Below are 22,355 nucleotides of genomic sequence, written 5' to 3' on the forward strand. Positions count from 1 at the left end.
GGGCTCGGTAACACACCCGGATCCCTTCAAACGAGCCGCCACAGGGCTGGGCAGGGGCTGGCAGAGAGAGAAGCGGGGACAAAGATCCCAAAAATGTTAAAATGACACAATCTGCTGGCAGAAGTTCCCGGAGGCGTCGCGGTGGGGACGGGCCGAGGTGACGGCCCCACGCTCCCGCTGCATCCCGGCCCTGCCGAGCTTGGCTTTTGCACATCTGCAACCCCTTTGCTTTCCTTTTTTTTCCTTTCTTTTCCTCTCCTCCCAGATCACTTTAAAGGTCCAGCTCAGGGCATAATTAGCAAAGCAGTTAAAGTGGCGAGGGCAGTGACCTTCGGCGGTGGCAGGAAGCGGCAGCCGTGGGTGGGCTGGGGGGGCACAACCCCCGCCAGGCGCCCAGGAACCGGCGCTGCCTTGTAAAACCTCCTCCTGCGTCCCCAGCATGGCCTCGGTGCCTTCATCTGCCCGGAGAACACGGCCGTTCTGGTGAAATCGCGGTGCCGAGCTCCCGCCCCGTGAGCCCCGCTCGCACACGCACACGATGCCCCATCCTCGCTCTGTCGCACAGCCCCGGGGACAACCCGGGACCCGCGGCCGAGGACTTCCCCAGCATCACCCGGCCGTGGCCGTGGCACTGTCCCCTGGCCCTCAGCCACAGGGCTGCGTTTCCACGCGGGGCCGGCTGGGCTCCCTTATCGCCACCACGACCTTCGCTGGTCGCAGATTAGGGGCTGGAGCCGCTTGGATCTGTTTGATTTCTGTTGATGGTTATTAGGCAGAGGAAGTGCCAGAAGGGATTTTGACCCCGAGTTTAAACCTACTCCAATTAGAGCCACTGAGCCTTTAATTACCGCGCTCCGGCCACTTTGGTTAAAGCAACAACAAAAACAAACACAGAATCTGGTCGAAGATGGGCTTTTCTTCCCATGGATCCTCTGGGCTTCCACCTCCTTTGTCCCTGTGCTGTGTGACCGTGGCACGGGGCGTTCCGGGCTCCGAGCCCCTCACGCTGCCTCCAGACCCGAGGGTGACACCACTCCGGGGTGACTGCCACGGGCAGGGGACACCCTGCCCTCACCCGCTGCCCCTCACGCCACCCCCAGCGCCCCAAGGATGCTCCAGGGGCGATCCCCTGGTGCCCAGGCGGCTCCAGTGAAAAACACCCGAGGTTACAGCTCAGGGGCCCATTAGAGCTCACTCAGGGGTGATGGATATTTTGGAAACACCGATTTCTTACTTGGCAGAGCTTCTATTAAGTCGATTTTTTTTTTTTTTTTTTTTTTTTTTTAAAGCAAGTCCAGAGTGCTCTTGCTCTTCACTCCACTTAGCCCTGGGGCATGGACCATGCTCCATCCCCGGGCACCATGGCACCTGCTGGCTCCCAGCACAGACCTTCCTCACGCTCCAGAGCCTGGCACTGACCCCTGCCTCTTGCTGTATTGTGACATTCATTGATATGAGGCTTTATTAACATATTTTAAGCTTAGCAAAATAGGGTTTGTGTCCTTGTAAGTCCTGTGATTTAAGATTACTTTCTAGGATACATCTCGTGATTGATTTTTTACTTTAAACAGTGACTCAGTCCTTGCACTCTGATAATTTCCTTCCCTGCCTGGCTGTTGTCCATGTTACCCAAAAATCTCAGGGAACAAAAAGCCAAGGGGAAATTTTCCTTCTAAGCAGCACCCAGCCCTGAGCTGGAGTGGGATGGGGTGACAGCCCAGAGGAGCAAACAGTCGGAGCGGCGAATGGATTTGGGCGTCCCCAGGACCTGGGGGGAACACAAGGATCCCGCCAACACCGCACTGTGGAGTGTTCCATGCGATGAGCAACAGGTATCAGCACTAAAACAGCCCTTGTAAATGTTCCGTGTTCAGGGAGGTTTTAAATAGGTTCCTTAATCCAGCTGCTGCCAGGTTTGGAGCATTGTGTGTATTTTCAGACACTCTGGTTTCTTTTTTGCTCCCATGGAAGCTGTGCCATCTTTTGAACACAAGGCAATGCAAACAAGAGCAGGTGCTATGAGAACTCCATGTACAAAGGGATTTCCCCAGCCCCCGCCAGGCACGGGTTGGGCACACGGAGCCACAGCAGCCCCGGGATGAGCTCTGCCCCTGTTACATCTCCTGGCCCTTTCAGCTGTTCCATGCCAGCCCTGCTCCAGGATCTGGGGCCATTCCCAGGGCCATCACACAGATCTGAGGAGAGCCCCAGCCCCAAGGAGAGGTCACGACAATCCGGCCCGTGAATCACTTCCACTAACGAAGCCACCAAAAATGAGTCAGCCCTTGGCTTTGTGTGGCCAAGGCACACAGGGATTAATTCACTGGAGTGTTTCTCTGGTGACAAAGGACTTCTGCAGTAAAGCCAAAAGGTTTAGAGAAATCATGCCTAAACCAGCAATATTTATCGACTTCTTGTATGTGTAGCCGTATTACTCAGAGCGAGAGGAGAGGGGAAATGTCCAGTTTAAGAAACTGGGAGGTCTCCAGTTGAGTGGTTTTATTCCTCAGTGCAATGCTCTATTTCACATTTTGCCATGGACAATTAGCACTGGGGTTAATTGACAATATTTTCACTGGGGTTCCCACCAGAGCAGGCAGAAGAGCACAGACAATGGGCAGACCCCACTCCTTTCCTCCTCGGTGCTCCCACCTCCTCCGCAGGAGGGTGTGCCAGGGCCTGCCCACCCTCCCAGGGAACAATTCCTGCCCAAGGTCCCACCCCTCCCTGGCTCTGGCAGTGGAAACCATTCCCTTACCCTATCACTCCATGTCAGTATTCCTGGGGAGCCTGAGCCCTTCCCAGCAGGGCACAGCAGCTCCGCAGTCGTGTGTGCCCTCCGCGGCACCCAAAGCCTCCATCCCCAGCCCGGCTGTCAGGGAAGGCCAGAGGGATTTACTCGGTCACCCCAGGTGACCACAGCCCTGCCACTCGCGGGGTCTGAAGTGGCTGAGCTGCCACAGCTGTCACGAAACAAGTATTTGAGCCTGGAGTCGGTGTGATCCCACACCAAACACAGCGGGGCTTCTCCAGACCGTCCCCGCGCTCCCAGAGCCTCTGGGTGCGCAGGAACACAGAGCTGGAGGTGTCCACAGCCCCAGGCCACCGCAGGAGGAGCAGCAGGAATGCCAAATATTCCAGTTCTCTGGATACTCAAGCCCAAATAAGGCCCAGATGCCAGGAGAGCAAACACGAGGCTGATCGACCAAGTTTGGGCAAATGTGATTCAGAGTTCCCCAATGCTGCAGATTTTGCCTTGTAGGATCAAATTCCTAATTCTGTGTTCACTTACTCCTGTTTAAAGAGGAATCTGTCCATCTGTCTATCTCTGTCAGCCCCAAATGCTTGTTGGTGGGGACTGTACATTTGAGAAGTTCAGCTGTGAACCAAAACCATTTTCATGGGTCGGATAAGTCACAAAACCACCACCAAAAAAAAAAAAAAAAATCCAACAAATCCCCCAAAATGGAAACATTTCCTGACAGGCTTGGTTACAAAAAAAGATGGACACCTTGGAGATTCATGTTACACCTTCCATGGAAAGTGATGGAATGCCCCCAGATAATCTGTGTTTGTCATCGATAACCAGGTGCAATAAACACATCAAAACTCAATTAAACATTGTCCTACAGCAACAGTTGCTACAGAAGTGACATTTATTGATGTTCTGCTGTATTTACAGGTTGAACATAGTAAAACTCCAAAGTGAACGATCACTTGGCAGAAAGCACAGGAGTGCACATTAAATCTACATTTCCAACGCATCAGAGTCTCCGCTAACACAAATTATAAAAGCAAGAATTACAGGTACGTTAGGAATTGTCTCAAAAGTCCCAAGCCAAAGAAAAAAAAAGGCCTTTGTTTTGCAAGATGGTTTTTATACAAAGTTGCAACATGATCTTTCGGTTTTACACTACAGACTTGTTCCGTGAAAACCCCCGGAGAGCCCAAAAAGTTGGTGGTGCGAAAGGAAAGGATACTACAACACCGAGAATAAAGACTGTTAAAAGTTAATACTTGTGCCACCTCTAAATTCCCAATGCCACCTCGGAGTCTGGACTGCAGCAGCCCCTTTTCCTCACAGGCCCCTGGGTGCTGAGGGACTGCAGGAGCACAGCCACCCCGAGCTGTCACCTCAGCTCCAGAGTGAGCCCTGAGCTGCCAGCGCGGCTGGACAGGACACGGGGTACGGGGAGGGACAGGACACGGGGTACAGGGAGGGACAGGGGAGGGACATGGGATGGACAGGGGATGGACAGGGGAGGGACAGAACACGGGGTACGGGGAGGGACAGGGGATGGACAGGGGATGGAGAGGAGAGGGACAGGGGATGGACAGGGGATGGACAGGACACGGGGTACGGGGAGGGACAGGGGATGGACAGGGGATGGACAGGGGATGGACAGGGGATGGACAGGACATGGGGTACGGGGAGGGACAGGGGATGGACAGGACACGGGGTACGGGGAAGGACACGGGATGGACGGGATGAACAAGACATGGGGTATGGGGATGGATAGGGGATGGGGTACTGGGAGGGACAGGAGAGGGACAGGGGATGGACAGGAGAAGACATGGAGGACATGGAGTACATGGAATACATGGAATGGACAGGACACAGAGTACACACACTGCACAGCACAGGATGCACACACACACACACAGCCCAGGACAGGCTGTCACACACACACACAGAGCCCAGGACAGGCTGTCACACACACACACACACACACACACACACACACACACAGAGCTCAGGACAGGCTGTCACACACACACACACACACAGAGCCCAGGACAGGCTGTCACACACACACACACAGAGCTCAGGACAGGCTGTCACACACACACAGAGCCCAGGACAGGCTGTCACACACACACAGAGCCCAGGACAGGCTGTCACACACACACACACACACACACACACACACACACACAGAGCTCAGGACAGGCTGTCACACACACACACACAGAGCCCAGGACAGGCTGTCACACACACACACACACACACACAGAGCCCAGGACAGGCTGTCACACACACACACACACACACACACAGAGCCCAGGACAGGCTGTCACACACACACAGAGCCCAGGACAGGCTGTCACACACACACACACACACACAGAGCCCAGGACAGGCTGTCACACACACACACACACACACACACAGAGCTCAGGACAGGCTGTCACACACACACACACACACACAGAGCCCAGGACAGGCTGTCACACACACACACACACACACAGAGCCCAGGACAGGCTGTCACACACACACACACACACACACACAGAGCCCAGGACAGGCTGTCACACACACACACACACACACAGAGCCCAGGACAGGCTGTCACACACACACACACACACACACACAGAGCTCAGGACAGGCTGTCACACACACACACACACACACAGAGCCCAGGACAGGCTGTCACACACACACACACACAGCCCAGGACAAGCTGTCACACACACACACACACACACACAGCCCAGGACAGGCTGTCACACACACACAGAGCCCAGGACAGGCTGTCACACACACACACACACACACACAGCCCAGGACAGGCTGTCACACACACACAGAGCCCAGGACAGGCTGTCACACACACACACACACACACACAGAGCCCAGGACAGGCTGTCACACACACACACACACACACACACAGCCCAGGACAGGCTGTCACACACACACACACACACACACACACACACACAGAGCTCAGGACAGGCTGTCACACACACACACACACACACACACAGCCCAGGACAGGCTGTCACACACACACACACACACACACACAGAGCTCAGGACAGGCTGTCACACACACACACACACACACACACACACACACAGAGCTCAGGACAGGCTGTCACACACACACACACACACACACACACACAGAGCCCAGGACAGGCTGTCACAGTCCAGCACAGGCAGAGCCCAGCAGCTCCCAGGCTGCAGGAGGAACTAAAGCAAGCCTGGCCCCTGCTGGCCCCAGGACGGCTCCTGCTGCCCAAGCACCACAAACTCCGGCTGAACGGCTGCATCGGCAGTCCCAGACTCACTGCAAGAGCTGCTTCAAACATTAGCCACTAATGAGTCAACAATTACAGAACTCTGTGTTAATTATTAAAATTTTACACCTAAAAACAAATCGAAAGAAATGCTTCTCCTTTTTTTTTTTTTCTTTTTCCAACAGTACTTTTATTTATTTTTTTTTTTTTAAAGCAGGTGATTATTTTTTCTTCTGCTCCAGAGCCTTGATTCACTTCCTGCAGGTGTCCTGCTGCTTCTTGGGGGGGATTTCACTAATGCAGGAAGACATTTGCCAGAAAACATCTGTTGGAGAAGGATATTGAACAGCGAAACTGCAGTCAGAGGGTTATTTTGGATAACAGGAGGATGTCGTTCACACAGCACAGGATGTCTAAGGGCTTATGAAGTGTCTGAGCACACAATGATGTGACTCCAGCACACTGCTCAGGAATCTGTGCGTGTTTTACGGGATAACGCCAGGCCTGTGTCCATTGCTGCACACGCAGCTGGAATAGTAAACTCCAGCTTTCCACCAGAGTCATTTCACCAGGCTGTATTTTCTGTTCGCACTCATTATTCCCCTCCTAATTTTCTAAAAATTATCCTTGTTGTAAAATAAAAATATCCCCTCACCGTGCCCTTTGCATCATGCCCTGAAGAGGAAATCTCATCTAAGGACAATAACACACTAAAAATCTAAGTCTTTCGTGGTTTCTTCACTCAGAATTCAGGATTTAAGATTTATTTTCAGGGGAAGTTTCAAAGTTGTAATATTTATTAATTATTCTGGACATTTACCTCAACATATATGAGAGAGAAAGCGCTTTTTGAAAATACTCTAAAAAGACAAATAAATAAAAATTTAAACACTCTACACCCCCACAAGCACGGAGTGAAGCCAGGTCTCTAAAACTGTAATTTCAAATTTCAAACATAGGAAAAGTCTGTGCAAAAAGAAACCATAGAGTTCCTTTAGGAAATAAAAAATAAAGTTTTGGTAAAGCAGCAATATTAAAAAAAATAAAAAATTGTTCAGTCAGACAAAATACAGAGATAAAGCTGACTTTAAATGCTCACATTCTGTGACCATAAACAGGGGGAAATCGACCCTCTGGTGACTCAGCAGGAATCTGGGAGGATATTACAGATCCTGGAGGAGGTCACAAACCAGAACTTTGTTAAACAGAACTGAAACACGGAAAGAAATTGGCTGAACTATTTTTACACACTATCACCAGAGGAAAACACTGCACAAAGGCTGTTCTGTGCTGCAGGTTCTCCTCACAGACTGGAAATGAAGCAGAATCGTGGGCAATTTGCAGTTTCTAATAAAAGGGAAGCGCATTTGGAAACCCAAGGCTCGGTTTGCAAATCTCAACAATTTAATGACCCCCAATTTAAAGCCGGGGTTGGTTTGGTTCCTTTGACTGTCCCAGCTGCAATTGCCTCTGTCTGGGGAAATGGAGTGTTATTATGATATTTCTAAAGGGAGCATCGTGTTGCATTCCCCAGCTGGGAAGCAACCTATTCCAGGATTTCCTTCCCCTCGGGGAGGGACAGTTAATGCCAGGCCATTATCTGCTGTGAGCAGGAAATTATGCTACAAGGCTCCAGCTACTTAAACCTCCCCCTTTAAAGCCCCATTAGGGCAGCCAGGCCGAGGCTCAGCACTGAAGCAAAAGATTCCCAAGCACTCAGGTTTTTGCAAGATGCTCAGGCAGGAGAGCTCAGGTGTGTGGGAGAGGGCTGAGGAGAGCAAAGGTGTGCAAGGGTGTCATTTCTTCAGGAACCTGGCAGAATTTCAAACAGCAGAATTCAGAGAAATTGCTCCTTCTGGGACAAAAGCCAAAGGCACTGGCACGCCCCTCTAACAACATTTTGTGACCTCTCCTCGGGTTTGGGACACACCACGTGCTTCAGGCACGTGATTTATTCTCAAAGACACATTTGCCAAATAGGCTGCAGTACCAAGGGGCACAGCTTTTATTCTTACAGTATCTAGGCATGGAATCAAATGAATACCCAATTCCTCACAGCAAAAACTCAGGGAGAAATGTCCAGTGTTCCTCTGTCTCCCATCAGGTCAGTCTGGGCTCTGTAGACTCAGGAGCTGGGTAGGGGATACCAAGAAACAACTGTTCCCTGCTTCCTAGAGTTCTAAAACTATTCAAGCAATGGAAAGTGTAGCCTAGAAAAGTCACTAAACAGAGATAAAATCAAAGCAGAACAAATTCAGGAAAGCAGAAAACTTACCTTTAGTAAATAAAGAGAACTCTGGTTCTGGGGAGAGTGGAAAACGTGTCTGGCATCTTCCTAACCTTTGCATAATTAATAAATCCTCTGAGAAACAGCAGAAAACCTGCAGGGGAGAGACACATTTGTCCAGTTAACACAGGTGCTGGTTCTGCAATGAGAGGGAGCAGCTGAAGCCCCTGTCACCACGATGGCAGCAGCATCCCTGGCACACACAGCAGCTGATCACAGTCATTCATTACTTTTGGTCGCAGTAACACCTCCTCTTTCCATTTCAGGTCACTTCAAAAACAAACTTTCCTTGGGCAATCACAAAACTTTTGACTCCAAACAAGATCCAGTCACTCCCAAAGCAGGAAAAAGAAAATAAAATGAGGAAGGCAACAGGCCACTCCTCCATTTAAGATGCAAGAGCAGACACAGCATCAGTTACAAGCGTTATTCTCTTCTTAACTTCTGGATGATATCAGGATGCTGCCAGCAAGAACTGACGACAGAAGGAGAGGGTTCACATGGGCCTTTGAAACCTGAATGTGTTCAGTCAGAGTGTGTGGGTCACATTTCATCTGTACATCTCCACACGCAGAACACTCAAAAAATCCTACCTGACTTACAGAGTTTTTAAAGCATCTTTAACCCCCCTCAGACACTCACCTAGTACAAGGAAGACCCACCAAAGCCAGTACTGGCCATCGAAGTAACCAGGAAAATAAGTGGAGAACTGAAAAACAGACAAAAAAATACAGCTTAGAGCAGATTTGTGAACCAAAGTCTATTCCCACCAATTTCAGCAGTAACCAGATCAGGGCTGCACACAAGGGATCTCACGGAATGCTGCATTTCACCAGCTGCAGGAAGGAGTTACCTCCACCAAAACTGGGATCGTTTTTCTGCACAGCTCTAACAAGGGGAGTGGGACAGATTCAACACCCAACTCTGAACTCTGGCCATCACTGGGGGACAAGGACACTACTGGGTAAATATTCCTGTTTTAAATTGTGTCCTGGATGCTTATAAAGCACAGCTGCAGTTTCTGAAAGGGCAGAGCAGGCTGGCAGCAGCGCAGCACGTTCATCACGCTGTCAGGATGGTTAACAGTTGGAAAAGAAATCCCACATCTGTGGAATCCACTGACAAGATTCCCAGTTGGGAAACTACTGCTGTGAAATGTAAGGTACCAACACTATGAGAGCACTGAAGTTCATGGGTTCAGTATTAATATAGTATCATTCCTCTGGGTTTGTTCTATTCAAGTTCAAAAAACTAACAAAAGATAAACTTGTTACTGATGTTTAAATCAAATCCACAGATAATGTCACCTCCTTCTGCCACATCTCTTAATCCAGCAAATAGTTTTTAACACCTCTGTACCAAGATGACCACAAAAACTGTCTACAGAAAAGTGAGTAGATGCTGTATTTGCAAATCAGAATTCCCAGCCCCAAAAGACAGGGCAGGAATTGACAGCTCTGACATTAATGCTCTCTACTTCTTCTTACAGCCAATGAGCTGCTCTGCTTGAAATTCAGCTTTCAGCCTGGAATGTCTGTGCACCACCATTTCACAGGCTCCAAATAAAGATTTCCTGATGGAAGTATTTTCTCACAATCTCAAAAAAAAAAAAAAAAAAAAAAAGTAGTAGGAGCCAAAACTCCTAGAGCAGGATGGCAGCTTGCTCCCGGCCCCTGCTCCTGTGCCGCAGGGAGGCTGCACCAGAGGGCACCCACGGCCTTCTCCCACACCTCGCTCCTCCCCACATCCCTGTCTCCCGCTCCTCATCAGCCATCCCGCATTCCAGAGAATTTCCTCATTTCCAGAGGAGAGCCTAAGGCAGGGCTGGCTTTGCCTGGGCTAATGCTCTCCCAGGATCAGAGCACTGCTGCAGCTCAGCACAAAACCCCTCTGATCCAGGCCAGTGGCTATGCAGAGACTCAGAATGAATCCCAGGATCCCAGAGTGGGTTGGGTTGGAAAGGATCCTACAGCTCCTCTCTTTTGTCACAGACAGGGACATCTTCCACTATCCCAGGAATCCCTGTGCAGCTTAAACTTGGACACTTCCAGGGATGGAGCATCCCCAAAGCACATCTGGGTGTGCAAACTTTCTTTTCTTTTACTGCAATTGTAATTCCAGCATATAAACAGGATATAATTACGAAAAAGCTCTGTTCTTAGTGAATAAGTAGCACAAAAATTATTTCATTATTTAAAAAGCCACCCTAAATTTATCACTAACTTCAGTATGAGATAAAAACCTGCTGGGGATAAAGAGTATCAGTGTCTGTGTACGTGGTTTTGCACCACACAACTCACCCTGACAATAAGGATCCACTTAATAAGAGACAGACCAAACCCAGAAATGGCCCCGTATCGTCCTGCAGCTGAAGTCGTCAGACAGAAAGACAGGAAAAATCCGATCCAGTTGAAGAGGAATGCCACTGAGAAAGCAGGAGAAAAGCAGCAGGTCAAGCCACCTTTATATTCCAAGGAAAGAAAACCATCAACCCCTAGCACACAGGTTTTTCCTGGTGCTACACAAACATAAACGTGACACAAATTATTTGGGGTCACTGCTCGGAGAAAAGTTCATTCCCTCAGGTACTTACTGAAGAAAGTCAGCATGAAAATGCCATCGTTTCCTATCCTCAGCTGGTCAGTGTCATCAAAGTCATCTCGTGTCACAAAGTCATCATCCTGCAAAGCAGAGGGAGCAGCACAGGGGGGATTTAGGTCAGTCCAGCCCTTACAGCAACCCCACTTCTGGGTGTGACTCTTCAAAAAAAGGGCTGGAATCCTAAATCTCAAAAGGCTACAAATGCAAGCACGAAAAAATTCCTGTTTCTCATCCTGAAATGGTGCAGGGCATGAAATGTTATCTATATAATAGGAAATGTATCTTTATTTTTAACACAGTCAAGATCCAGCATGTTCTTGTTCTCACTGTGAAAAATTCTTCAACTCATCAAAAAATTATCATCTCAGCGAGGAATTTGGCTTCTGTGAAGAAGTGTAATGAGCAGTGGACTTCTAATGCTAGCAGGGGTGGAGGGAATGGCTGAACGAGAGGTAACGCTGAAAAAACAAAAAGAAATCATTCTGACAGAATGGTTTTACCGTCCTTGTATCAGCTACACTGACCTCCAAAAAAGTCAACTAAGTAAGCAGCAGGAGTATCAAGGGTAGATATGCCAGACAGCTGAAGAATTAATCCTAAATATTTTTTAAAAATAAATTAAAAAAAAACCCCCAAACCACAATAAAAACCCCAGTGTCAGTCTACAGCCCCTCTGTCAGCTTGCCAAGCTAATCTGGCTAGCACATGCTGGCATTACTGAGATGTCTGACATCATCACAGAGGAAAATTAAAAAGAAGAAAAAAAAAAAAAAAATCCACGGGACTCTCAGGAGTGCGCAATCTCACCACCCCAGAACGCTTCAAAAACAGAAAAAAAACCACGGCCAATTTTCCAAGTGGTGCCACACGCTGGGCAGGAGTTCAAGCTGCAGCTGTAGCCAGGGCAGGGACACTCACCCTGCCAGGAACCAAGGGAATGGTGGCCTCAGCCTTGCTCCTCTCGGCCTCGTCGTAGCTGGGCAGAGTGGTGGCCACGTTGTAGGACGGCGGCTTCGGGAACCCTGACTCATCCTTGTAGTCAAAATAAGCTGCACAAAAACAGTTACACGGGAGGTCACTCAGCGCTTCCTCAGAACACCGTGCTGGGAATGAGCAGCGCTCCGAGACCTCCAACCAGCCCCATTCCCCAGTGCTAAAGCCTGCCCCCTCCCCACCCTTCCATCCATTCCAGCCTCCTGCCACCCCAAAGCAGAAAGGGAAAAGCACAGGGGCACCTCCTCCGATAGCCAGCAACCCACAGAACACTCACTGAACGTGTCTGGCTGTACTTCTGCTTAAAACAACACCACATGCTGTGCCTCCGCTGCCTTGGATACTCGGAAATAGTCACGTTTCCAGATCCAAGTGGTTATTAAAGTTATTAGTGACAGGACAGGAGGATGACTCAAAGTCCCATCCTTATGACCAAGGGCTTAGTTATTGGAAAGTTCAGGAAAAGTGAATTCTTTAAACCCTTTTAAGTAACGAATCCTTTAAGGAAGGGGCAACAGCATCATCCAAATGCCAGCTAATGAGAGGGGAACCACAAATCCTCACAGCACTTTGATTTTTAACCGTCTTCAATTTACCGAGAACACTGCGAACTGTAACTTGAACACCCCTTGATGGGATGACATCAGATGAACGCAGCCAAATTGCATCTCCTAGACCACAAGTACCCACAGGCTGCGTGGATCAATCCCGATCCTTGCAGCCAGGGAGGTGCTGCAGTGGCAGCCGTGGACGAGGAGGGCAGGCAGTGACGGCAGGGCAATGCCAGCCCTTCCCCAGGTGACAGTACCTGTGCTCTCTGCAGAAATGCTGCTGTAGGGTGGAGGGGCATCGCTCACGCCCGGCACGGCCTGGCCCGGCTCCTCTTCATTCTGCAGCTGAACAGAACCACACACCAGGGTCAGGGGGGTTCTCAGCGCTCTGACACCACCCCTGCAGCTTTAATTGCACACAACAGACCCTTCTGGAAGGAGACTGCTCTGCAGCACCACGGGACACAGAGCAGCTGCTCAGCCTCCCTCCGAAGCATTCCCACCTGACATGATCAATATTCCATCTCAGTTTTCGTGCTGTTTTTAAATCCTCTCCTCACACACCTGGAGTCCAGCAAAGCACAGCACACAGCTTTCCAGAACCTTTCCATTTCCCTGGCGCTTCCTCAGCTCACACTGCTTAGGAGCTGCAGTTGCATCTGTTTTAGTCAAAGAAATACAGCGAGACACCCAACAAAGGGCTCCATTGCTGCCTGTGGCTTTGCTAAGGAAGGGTTTTTTCCATGGATACATTACATAATGATGCACAGAAGTATAAATGTTGCCATTTCCCTTCAACCTTTCACACTGCATGACTGAAAAGGAGCCGGTTTATTTTGTGCACTGTGCTTCCCACAGGCTCTGTATAAATAACCAGGAGCTATCACAGATCCAGCATCCTGCACGAGGCAGGTGTGCCATGGCAGCTTTGATCAGGGAAGCAGCAGTACCAGGCCACAAAGGAGGTTACAGCTGCCATCTCATGTTTCCTTCCATTTCTCACCACCTCAGCAGCAAAAGCACGGAGGTTTTCTGCAGAACAACTCACCTCAAGCAAGCACCTTGAGACTGATAGGAGGCACTGCCCTCGTCTGAAATCACCACTAAACAATGTCTCCTCCAGCAATCCCACACATTTGCTCCTGAAGCCATCCAGGATATTTTGCTTTCTTTGGAGAGACACGTTCCCATTCTCCTTGAGCATTTAACACAGGGGGTGGGGGCGTAGGGGGATGTTCTTATTTGTACATCTTATCAGGGGAAAATATATCAGCTCACACTTCTAAATGCAGATCTTGGATATCCAAGTGTTCTGTGCTTTGGAGTTTTATTCCTTTTGCTGCTTAACAGCAAAGATCACAGAATGGTTTGGGTTGGAAGGACCTTTAAAGCCCATCCCATTCCAGACACCTTGCACTGTCCCAGGCTGCTCCAAGCCCTCTCCAGCCCGGCCTGGGGCACTGCCAGGGATCCAGGGGCAGCCACAGCTGCTCTGTGCCAGTGGAAGTCTATAATCTATACTCTGCTCCAGATCACACCATATCCACATCCTCTGTGAAAGTCTTGACTGGGCTCAGCAGCTGACAATGAGTGGTTCTGCTGGCAGGTCCAAGGGGTCAGCTGAGAGGGGAAAAAAAGGAGGAAACGACACTGGAAAGCACCAGAACAAAATCAGGAGCACTGTCTGCCAGTCCAGGTGCAGCAGAACAGCAGAGCCCCATAGCCCTGCACTCCAGTTCCACACCAGCTGAAGCTCCCTCTGCTCCCCAAGAACATTTTCTAAACAGAATAGGTGGGGGGAAAAAAAGGATGCAGCTCAGCCCCAAGCTCTGTGGATAAGAAGTCCTCACATGACAACGCTGAACCATTTCCTTGAAGAAGGAGAAATCAGTGATCCGGATGAAAATTTAATCCGTGCTCTGGCAGGAGCAGCTCCCAGCACAGCTGTCAGCAGGACACAGCCCAGTGCTGGGCCCCGGCCAGATGTGGAGCAAAGCAAACAATGCCAGGGCGTGAGGCCCTGGGGGTGGAGGGGGCAGGACCTGCCTCACCTGCAGCTTTACTGAGCCCCAGGGCACCGAGCAGGGACAGGAGGAGCTGCGGCAAATCCAGCACAGCAAGGCACCTTCGTCTGCTCAAGGCCTTTCCAAGAAACAAAAATGCCTCCTTTTATAAACCCCGTGGAGCTCGGCACTAGAAATAAGGGCAAACTAACTTGAGAAGTCATTGCCTATTAGAATATTCAAATATGCTTTAATTTTTTTTAAAAGACAGCATTACTCCAGAAATCCCAAACCACCCTGTACAGAGCACAAGGGGCAATGGAAGGGACAGGAAAACACAGAGACAAACTGCTTGATTCAACCTCTGTCCCTGGATTCCTGGACACGGCAGAGGTAGAAAAAGATGATCTTTAATGTCATCCCAACCCAAATCATTCTGGTGAATCCATGATTCCCCCAGCTCTGTACTTAATGAATTCTCAGAAAATGCTCCACTGTGTTTATTGCCAGTCTATCCATGAAAATGCAGTAGTTCATTTCTCCCTCCAGCCGTGCAGGACCTGGTCTGTTGCCAGGAGGAAAGGCTCTGTCCCAGCTGGGACACTCTGGGCTGCACCTGCCCTTTGTTACCTGCTCTCCATGTGAGGGGGTGGCAGAAATTCAACCCCTCGTGCCTGTAAGAAAGAAGGCAGGTACGACCTGAGAGCACAGTCACCAGGGACGGGGGAGGAACGCACCACATGTGACAACACTGGAAGAAACGAAACAAAAGAGGACACAGAGGGACATAGTGGAATATTAACTCCTAGCGCTGGTTCTTCCTTCAATAGTAAAAAGAAATACATGTTCTTCCACCGATGTCATGTGGGAGAAAGCAGCTGAATTCACGGCTGCTGCCTTCAAACATTCCAATTCAGGTAATGGATAATGACACAAAAAATGCAGCTACGTTCTGAAGTTGAGCTCGAGGCTGTAGGAGATTACAGTTATAGAAAACGTATTTTTCTTCTAATGGACAAGGTACACAAATGCCTTCCAGCCTTTTTAATGATTCCAGGCATCTAAAATTCAACTAAGTGCCTATTAGCAGAGCAGGGAGGGTTCATGTGACAGGAAGAATGACTCATCAGAGCCACACTGCTGCCCTGGCCTGGCCCCGGCTCCCACCTGCCCTGCACAGCTCCAGGTAAGGCCTCGGCTCCCAGAGAATTCCCCCGAGGCTTCAGAGCCCAGAGAACCTGGTTAAAAGCAGCGTCTGACTTCAGTCTGTTCTGCTGAGGCTGTGGGATAATTCTTTCCTAGATTCACTGCTGGATTCTTGCTTTTCAGGCAAGGTTCTGGTATTCGTTGCATTACAATGTAAGATAGTCTTTACAGCCATGCACGTAGTTATTAAAACAACTGGGATGGGATGTTTTCCCAGACTGCTAAACCAACAAAAAGTTAACTGACAGAACACCCAGGGATATTTATTTTCAAAAACAAACCCCAGCATCAGAACCCTGGGACTGAGCAGGACATCACCTCTGGTTGCCACTTCCCCTGACCCAGACCTGTGCCATGTAAATACACGGCACAGCAGCATAAAAGCTGAAACCTTCCAAGCTGTTTGGAAATATTTCCATGTAAACTTTGAAGAAAGCATTTCCAATAAATTCATTGGTTAATTGTTCCAAATATCCTAAACTCGGCATATGGGCTGCTAACAGTTTTGAATCTTTATTTTTTAACTCCCCTTTGCCAAGTTCTGAGGCTGCATGTAAATATTCTTTACACTAAATCAGCATCACTACGCTAAATCAGCATTACCACAAGCTTTGCCTTAGCAATAGATCACATATCATTACGTATCTTCTGCCTTTTGGAAGTAAATGAAAGTCACTGCCGACTCTGAAAAGCAGAGTTATTTTTACCGACTTTTGCTTTACTTAATTAAACACACCCCAATTTAAAATCCTGACTTTTGCTCGATGTTGTTGCAAATTCCTAGGACTTAACATCAGCTTATTAATCAGCAGGAATAATGATAAGCTACCAGAGAAGCCAACCCACACCCTTCAGCCCTCTCCCTGATGAGCAAATAACTGTTTTCTCCTGCAGGCTCCTCCAGCCCCTTCCCCCGGAGCAGCGACAGCCCCGAGCGTCTCCTGCGCTGGCACAGGTGTGCTGAGCACCTCCCAGGTGACACATCTGGCACCTGTGCCACCCAGCCCTCCCTGGGGAGATGCTGATGCTCCTGCCTGAGCCTCGTGCCAGGGAGCCAGCCCTGAGCAGAGCCCAGCCCCAGTGACCTCCCTGCACCTCCCTGCACTGCCAGCCCGAGGATTTCCCCATGGAAAGGGGCTCAGGCTTTGGAAAGGGCTGCCCGGGGAGGTTTGGATTCCAATCCCCAGAGTGTCCAAGGAAGGGCTGGAGGTGGCACTCAGGGCTCTGGGACCAGGTGGGGATGGGCACAGCTTGGATCGATGGGCTGGGAGGGCTTTTCCAAACGGAGTGACTTTGAGATTCTGAGATACTCCTCCCTTTTTACAAAGGACTCTAAACTGGGCCTCCACTCCCAAAACCCGGCTGCTTCTCCTCAGATGGAGCAGCAGACACAGAGCAGGAACCAGCAGCAGCATCCAGCTGAGGGGGGTGATGGCAACGAGCCGTGAGCCACCAAAAGGCAAAAACACAAATCAAAACCTATTTTAGGCCCATAAAATACAACCTGTGCTGATGAGGGTGTTGTCCTCTGACTCACTGCAGCCAAGGGCCTGACACCACAGAAATGCTCCTCAATCCTGGGAAACAAGCTGGTCTAATTCCCTCATTTCTGTTCAAACAGGGAGTCAGACTGGTCTGGACAGACTGGAAACAAGCACTTGGGCCAGCACAAACCTGTGCCCACATACTGGCCTTACACTTGAGAGATGAAGGTCTTAATATGGAAAAAGCAGGTTTTAATCTTGGATAGTTGTGATTAAATTTCCCACACTTAAAGCATAAGGTCTTCTCATAATATTTAGAAACAGAATAATATTTTTCTGGACATTAGGGCATTACAGTAAGACCACTAAAGATTTTAAAATATCACATTTTTTAAATGGTCATATAGAGAAGGTTAAGTATCTTCAATGGAAAAAAAGTCCCATTGCACCACCATAGATCAAATTTGGATATTTCACAACAGGCAGGAACAGAAGGATTGGATACCCCTTATTACTGAAATTTGCTCACTTGTGCCAATGACAAAGGATCAGAATTCATACACACAGAACTTCTGCTCCTTGCTTTCTGTATGGTTACTTCTAAGTCATGATGCCAAACCCACAGAAAAAGGTTCCTCATCTCCAGGGAGCACTTAACAACCTAAAGCCTCAGGGATTGTTCCTACAGCTGCTTCCCAACGGGGTTACTCAGCCCCACTGAAACCTAGCGATGAGAGAAAAGTTACTAAAAAAGCTTAATTTGGAGTTCAACGCCATGCCTGAGGTAACACTGTATTTAAAAGTTTGCATGCAAAGCTATTTTCTCCTGCTACACAAGCTGCGAGATGACACTGGACTGCTGCTGTTTCCCTGCCTTTCCCACATCCTTTGAGTTTTAGGGACAGAAAGTATTTAAATTCTAGAATAACTTTTTCACACAGAATCACCAAACCCTCGCAAACTTACCTGACAGGTACTGTTGCCTACAGAGGTGGATGTTTCAGAGGAAAATAACCAGATTTTAGTCACCAGAGCACAGCCAAGGCTGGTCACGGGGCAGCTTCATCACAACCTTGGAGAAGAGGCTGAACAAAAAATTTTACTCTGCAATTTTTCTAATTTTACTGGGTTTATGTCAGTGGCATCTCCTATTCTGCTTATAAATAAAATAAAATACATAAATAAATATGCAAACAACCTACCCTGCAACTTTTCTTACCATTCTTATCTCTAGCCAGCACATCTTGCACACAGCAAGGACCTCACTGAGGAAACAGTCACTGACATTTCTGATTCTAACTGCTGACATGAAAAGATTTGGGATGTTCTCATTTTTTAGTTTCAAGCTGTGTGCCCATTTCAGCTGAAAAATTAAACACAAGCTTAAGGTACACACAAGGCAGCAACTGATATCTGCCTTCCTATTCTCTCCAGCCTCCCCAAATATTAAAGCAGCATTGTGGTCCTTCATGGATTCAATCTCCAGCAATGTATTTCTTCTATAGTTTTCACAGAATGAAAAACAAACAAATGGAAAAATCCTTCTTCCTTATTTTTCCCATCGACGCCTCCCTTTGTGGAATGATTCACGATCCATGTAAACCTTTAACAAGTGGAACAGGAAGACACAGCACTTAAAAAGGAATACGTCTTCATTATTTAACACTCCCACCATTTCCTAGGTGGGTTTACATTACTCATACACCTCACATATATTTTCAAATGCTCCAAGTGCAAAGCATGCCTGGAAAACACAGAGTGTAAATAAACCTGTTAAAGCTGGGCTATTTTTTCCAGAATGGAGGGTAATTTCTATTCCAAGGATGGAATACAGTTCTGCCAACTGAACTCTCAATCCAGGGTTGTGCTGGAAAGGTTTTAAGCCCCCTAATCCCAACAACATCCCTGTATAACTCTCCCAAAGGCAGATTGAAATGACAACAGCCTCTCAGTGTCCCTTTTAGGGGACAGTGCCCAGAATAACAGTACCAGGGCGGGCTGCAGCTCTCCTTCTTCCCAAACCTCTCCATTCCCACCTCCACAAGCACAGCCCCAGCACCTGGCCTGCAGAGGAGGATCCAAATCCAGCAGTCTGACCCTGTCCCAGCCCTGCTCCCCACGGAAGGGGCCAGGGAGGATGAAATCCCCTCTCCAGAGTTTTAGTTTTATTTCACATGGAGCTGCGCTTCCTCCGTAGGTGAGCACAGACTCACATGGCCCCAAGGCATCACTGCAGGCTACTTTTTATCAGAATATCTAATGCCTGAACAAAGCCACGGGCTAGGAAGTTTGCTTTGGAAAATAAATCAGTACAGGCCCCTTGCACACTGCCCACGGTGCTGAATGGACACGGGCTGGGAGTTTGCAGGGAAGAAAGAGGCTGCTGATGGAGCACAGCCCACATTCCCACCTTCCCACCTTCCCACATCCCACCTGCAAGGCTCACGAAGGGGTGGCAGAGGAAACACACCGATGTCAAACCCGGGTATGGAGTTCTGCTGTGCTCAGATCATGGTCACTAACTCTCACCATTTTTTTCCTGAAAATACAGGCACCGGAGGAATGCTCCAAATACTGTACAGGTTCCATAGTGCCCACACCTCACCAGTGCTGCTCCCACATACTCATGGGTACAGCAGGAACCCATCCCAGGGTGAGGGTCACACATCCCTGGCGTGCTTGGACAGTCAATCACATTTACCAGTACAGGAACCACCGACCTACAAAACCAACTCCATTAATGCATTACCTCGTCACCCCAAAAGATCAAGCTTTAAAAATTCCTCCCCTGGCTTACAATCCAATAATTTAAAGGATTAAATGAGCTTGTGTGAATTTCTCCAGGCTACTTCCACTGACTGAGTCCTGTATTCACCTGTAGCCCTTGCAGTTATCACTTCACTATCAGTCTCTCTTCCTTGGCACACGGTACATTCACTATTGTACATTCATACACACAGTAAATTTCAAAATATGTGGGGAAAATTGACACATTCAGTGCTACAGAGACTCTCCCACTCTCTCATCCTCTCTTTATCGAAGTCCCAACTGCATCTACACAGCCTGCAGGGTTTTTGAAGCATTAGGAGCCAGTTCAGTGATAACACACTTCCCAACAGGAATACCTGGGTTCTGGCAGAAGGCAAGGAAAGAGAAGCAATCTCTAAACAGCTGCACCAACGTGAATACATTTACAAGTGAGAATCTGCCTCTCACTCCATTTAAACCAGTGGCTCCACAGGCCTCCATTATGTGCTTGTCTTTAGCAGTGCAAATCCTCTGGCACAGCCTGGCTCCCTAATCTCCGCAGAGCTCCGCAGATGAGTCTGCCCTGGGTCTGCCCGAGGTGTGAGCAGACACAACACTGAGCTGCCAAACAACAGCTTTACACACTCCTCTCGAAGGAAAGCAGGACTGTGTGCATCAGCCAGGTAACACCATGGCAGTGGGGCCTTCCAGTGATTCTGTCACCCATCCCCACGGCACCCGGTGACAGGACACGCTGTGGATCCCTTGGGAAAAGGCATTTGTGAAAACACTTGTTGGGGTCAACACCACCAGCAGGACTCTGCCAGGAAAGGCGATTAGTGCAGAGACCTGGTTATCTGTCCCCAGCAGGTCACAGAACACAGAGGTTTGTCATTGTAAGTGAGCACATCTGTTTTGCACTGAACAAAACAAAACAAAACAAAACAAACCCCTTAAGTTTTACTGAACTTCTACATTTGCACTATATAAAAACACGGAGACCTGCAGCTGTCAGATGAGACAAGTATTCCATCCCATGAGATGGTGTATCTCGAACTCTGCCGAGCGGGAGCCTACCCACGCTGGGAATGCTACCCAGGAAAAGTCACAACACAGCGATTTCTCGGGAGAACCTCGGTTCGGCAGGAGCGAGCTGTCTGCTGTTTTCAGGGATCTCTCCGTTACTCCAAGTAAAGAATTCTCCATGTCTGATGCCAGAAAGGCGCCTGCCAGAACTGGGTCACACCGGGGGGCCCAGCCGACACCCGGCCGCTACTGCAGACAAACGGGAGGCAGGAAAAGAACGACCCGAATTCCCGAGGGAGCTCTTTAAGACCAGCCCCTGGCCTAGGAGGGGTTCAGAGGAGTAAAAAGATGGAAGAAAACTAACGGTGACCGCGGGACGATGCGGAACGAGACCGTTCCGTGGCCGTGGGGGAAGTAACGACCGGCGGGGTCAGCGCCCTGCGCCAAGGTCGCCCCGGGACTGGGCAAACACCGGCCCCGGACACACCCTGCCCCGGGACTGGGCAAACACCCGGGCCCAGCACAGAGCAAACACCAGCCCCGGGACCGGCCAAACACCGGCCCCGGGCACGCCCGGCCCCGAGCCGGCGGGGAGCGGCTCCGCGGCCGAGCCCGGCCCGACCCCCCGGGGGCCCCGCGGCCTCCGGCCCGGGCGCAGCCGCCAGCACAGGCCCCGCTCCCGGCCCCGCCGCCCCGGGAGCCGCCCGGCCCGGCCCCGCCGCCCCTCACCTGCTGGTAGCGGCCGGTGCTGGGCTCGGCGGCCGCGGCCGCCATGGCGCTGCGGGGTCGGTGCGGGCGCTGCGCAGGCGGAGGCGGCGGCGGCCCGGTCGCTGCTCGCTGCGGGCTCCGCTCGCTCCCGCCCTCCCCGTCACGCTCGGCCGCGCCGCCTCACGCCCCGCCCGCCGCCGGAGCCGCCCCGGCTCCTGGAGGGGCCGCGGAGCCGCGGAGCCACCGAGGCTGGCGGAGACCTGCCACAACATCGAGTCCAAGCTGTGCCCGATGACCGCCTTGTCCCCAGCCCAGAGCACCCAGTGCCACCTCCAGCCCTTCCTGGGACACTCCAGGGATGGGGATCCAAACCTCCCTGGGCAAAAAGCCTGAGCACCCTTTCCATGAAGAAATTCCTGCAGCTGTCCGAGCTGAGCCTCCCCTGGGCCAGGCTGAGGCCGTTCCCTCTCCTCCTGTCCCTGTTCCCTGGGAGCACAGCCCGACCCCCCCGGCTGTCCCCTCCTGTCAGGGACTTGTGCAGAGCCACAAGGTTCCTCCTGAGCCTCCTTTTCTCCAGGCTCAGCCCCTTCCCAGCTCCCTCAGCCTCTCCTGGGGCTCCATTCCCTGCCCTGGGCACGCTCCAGCCCCTCGGTGTCTCTCCCCACGAGGGTCCCAGAACCGTTCCCAGCGCTCACGGTGTGAGCTCAGCAGTGCCAGC

The 22,355-nt window shown here is 50.2% G+C and overlaps 1 protein-coding gene across 1 annotated transcript; it reads right to left on the reverse strand.

Moving 5' to 3' along the window:
* Positions 1-3,638: 3,638 nt before the first annotated feature.
* Positions 3,639-21,797, reverse strand: NDFIP1 (Nedd4 family interacting protein 1). Its single transcript, XM_040078339.2, has 8 exons — positions 21,659-21,797; positions 12,720-12,807; positions 11,837-11,967; positions 10,911-10,998; positions 10,618-10,742; positions 8,960-9,026; positions 8,306-8,411; positions 3,639-6,355 (listed from the first exon to the last, which is right to left on the reverse strand). The coding sequence occupies exons 1-7, from the start codon at positions 21,701-21,703 to the stop codon at positions 8,308-8,310; spliced, it is 648 nt and encodes a 215-aa protein (XP_039934273.1). The 5' UTR covers positions 21,704-21,797; the 3' UTR covers positions 3,639-6,355; positions 8,306-8,307.
* Between the last annotated feature and the right edge of the window lie 558 nt (positions 21,798-22,355).

This window comes from Hirundo rustica, chromosome 14 (genome assembly GCF_015227805.2).
Source record: "Hirundo rustica isolate bHirRus1 chromosome 14, bHirRus1.pri.v3, whole genome shotgun sequence".
NCBI lineage: Eukaryota > Metazoa > Chordata > Aves > Passeriformes > Hirundinidae > Hirundo > Hirundo rustica.

Coding starts and splice junctions, on each gene's coding strand:
- NDFIP1 (XM_040078339.2), bottom strand. CDS start 21,703: ATGGCGGCCGCGGCCGCCGAGCCCAGCACCGGCCGCTACCAGCAG. Junction 10,743..10,910: donor TTTCATGCTGACTTTCTTCA/GTAAGTACCTGA, acceptor CTGCTTTCTCAG/TGGCATTCCTCTTCAACTGG. Junction 9,027..10,617: donor AGTGGATCCTTATTGTCAGG/GTGAGTTGTGTG, acceptor TCTGTTTTTCAG/TTCTCCACTTATTTTCCTGG.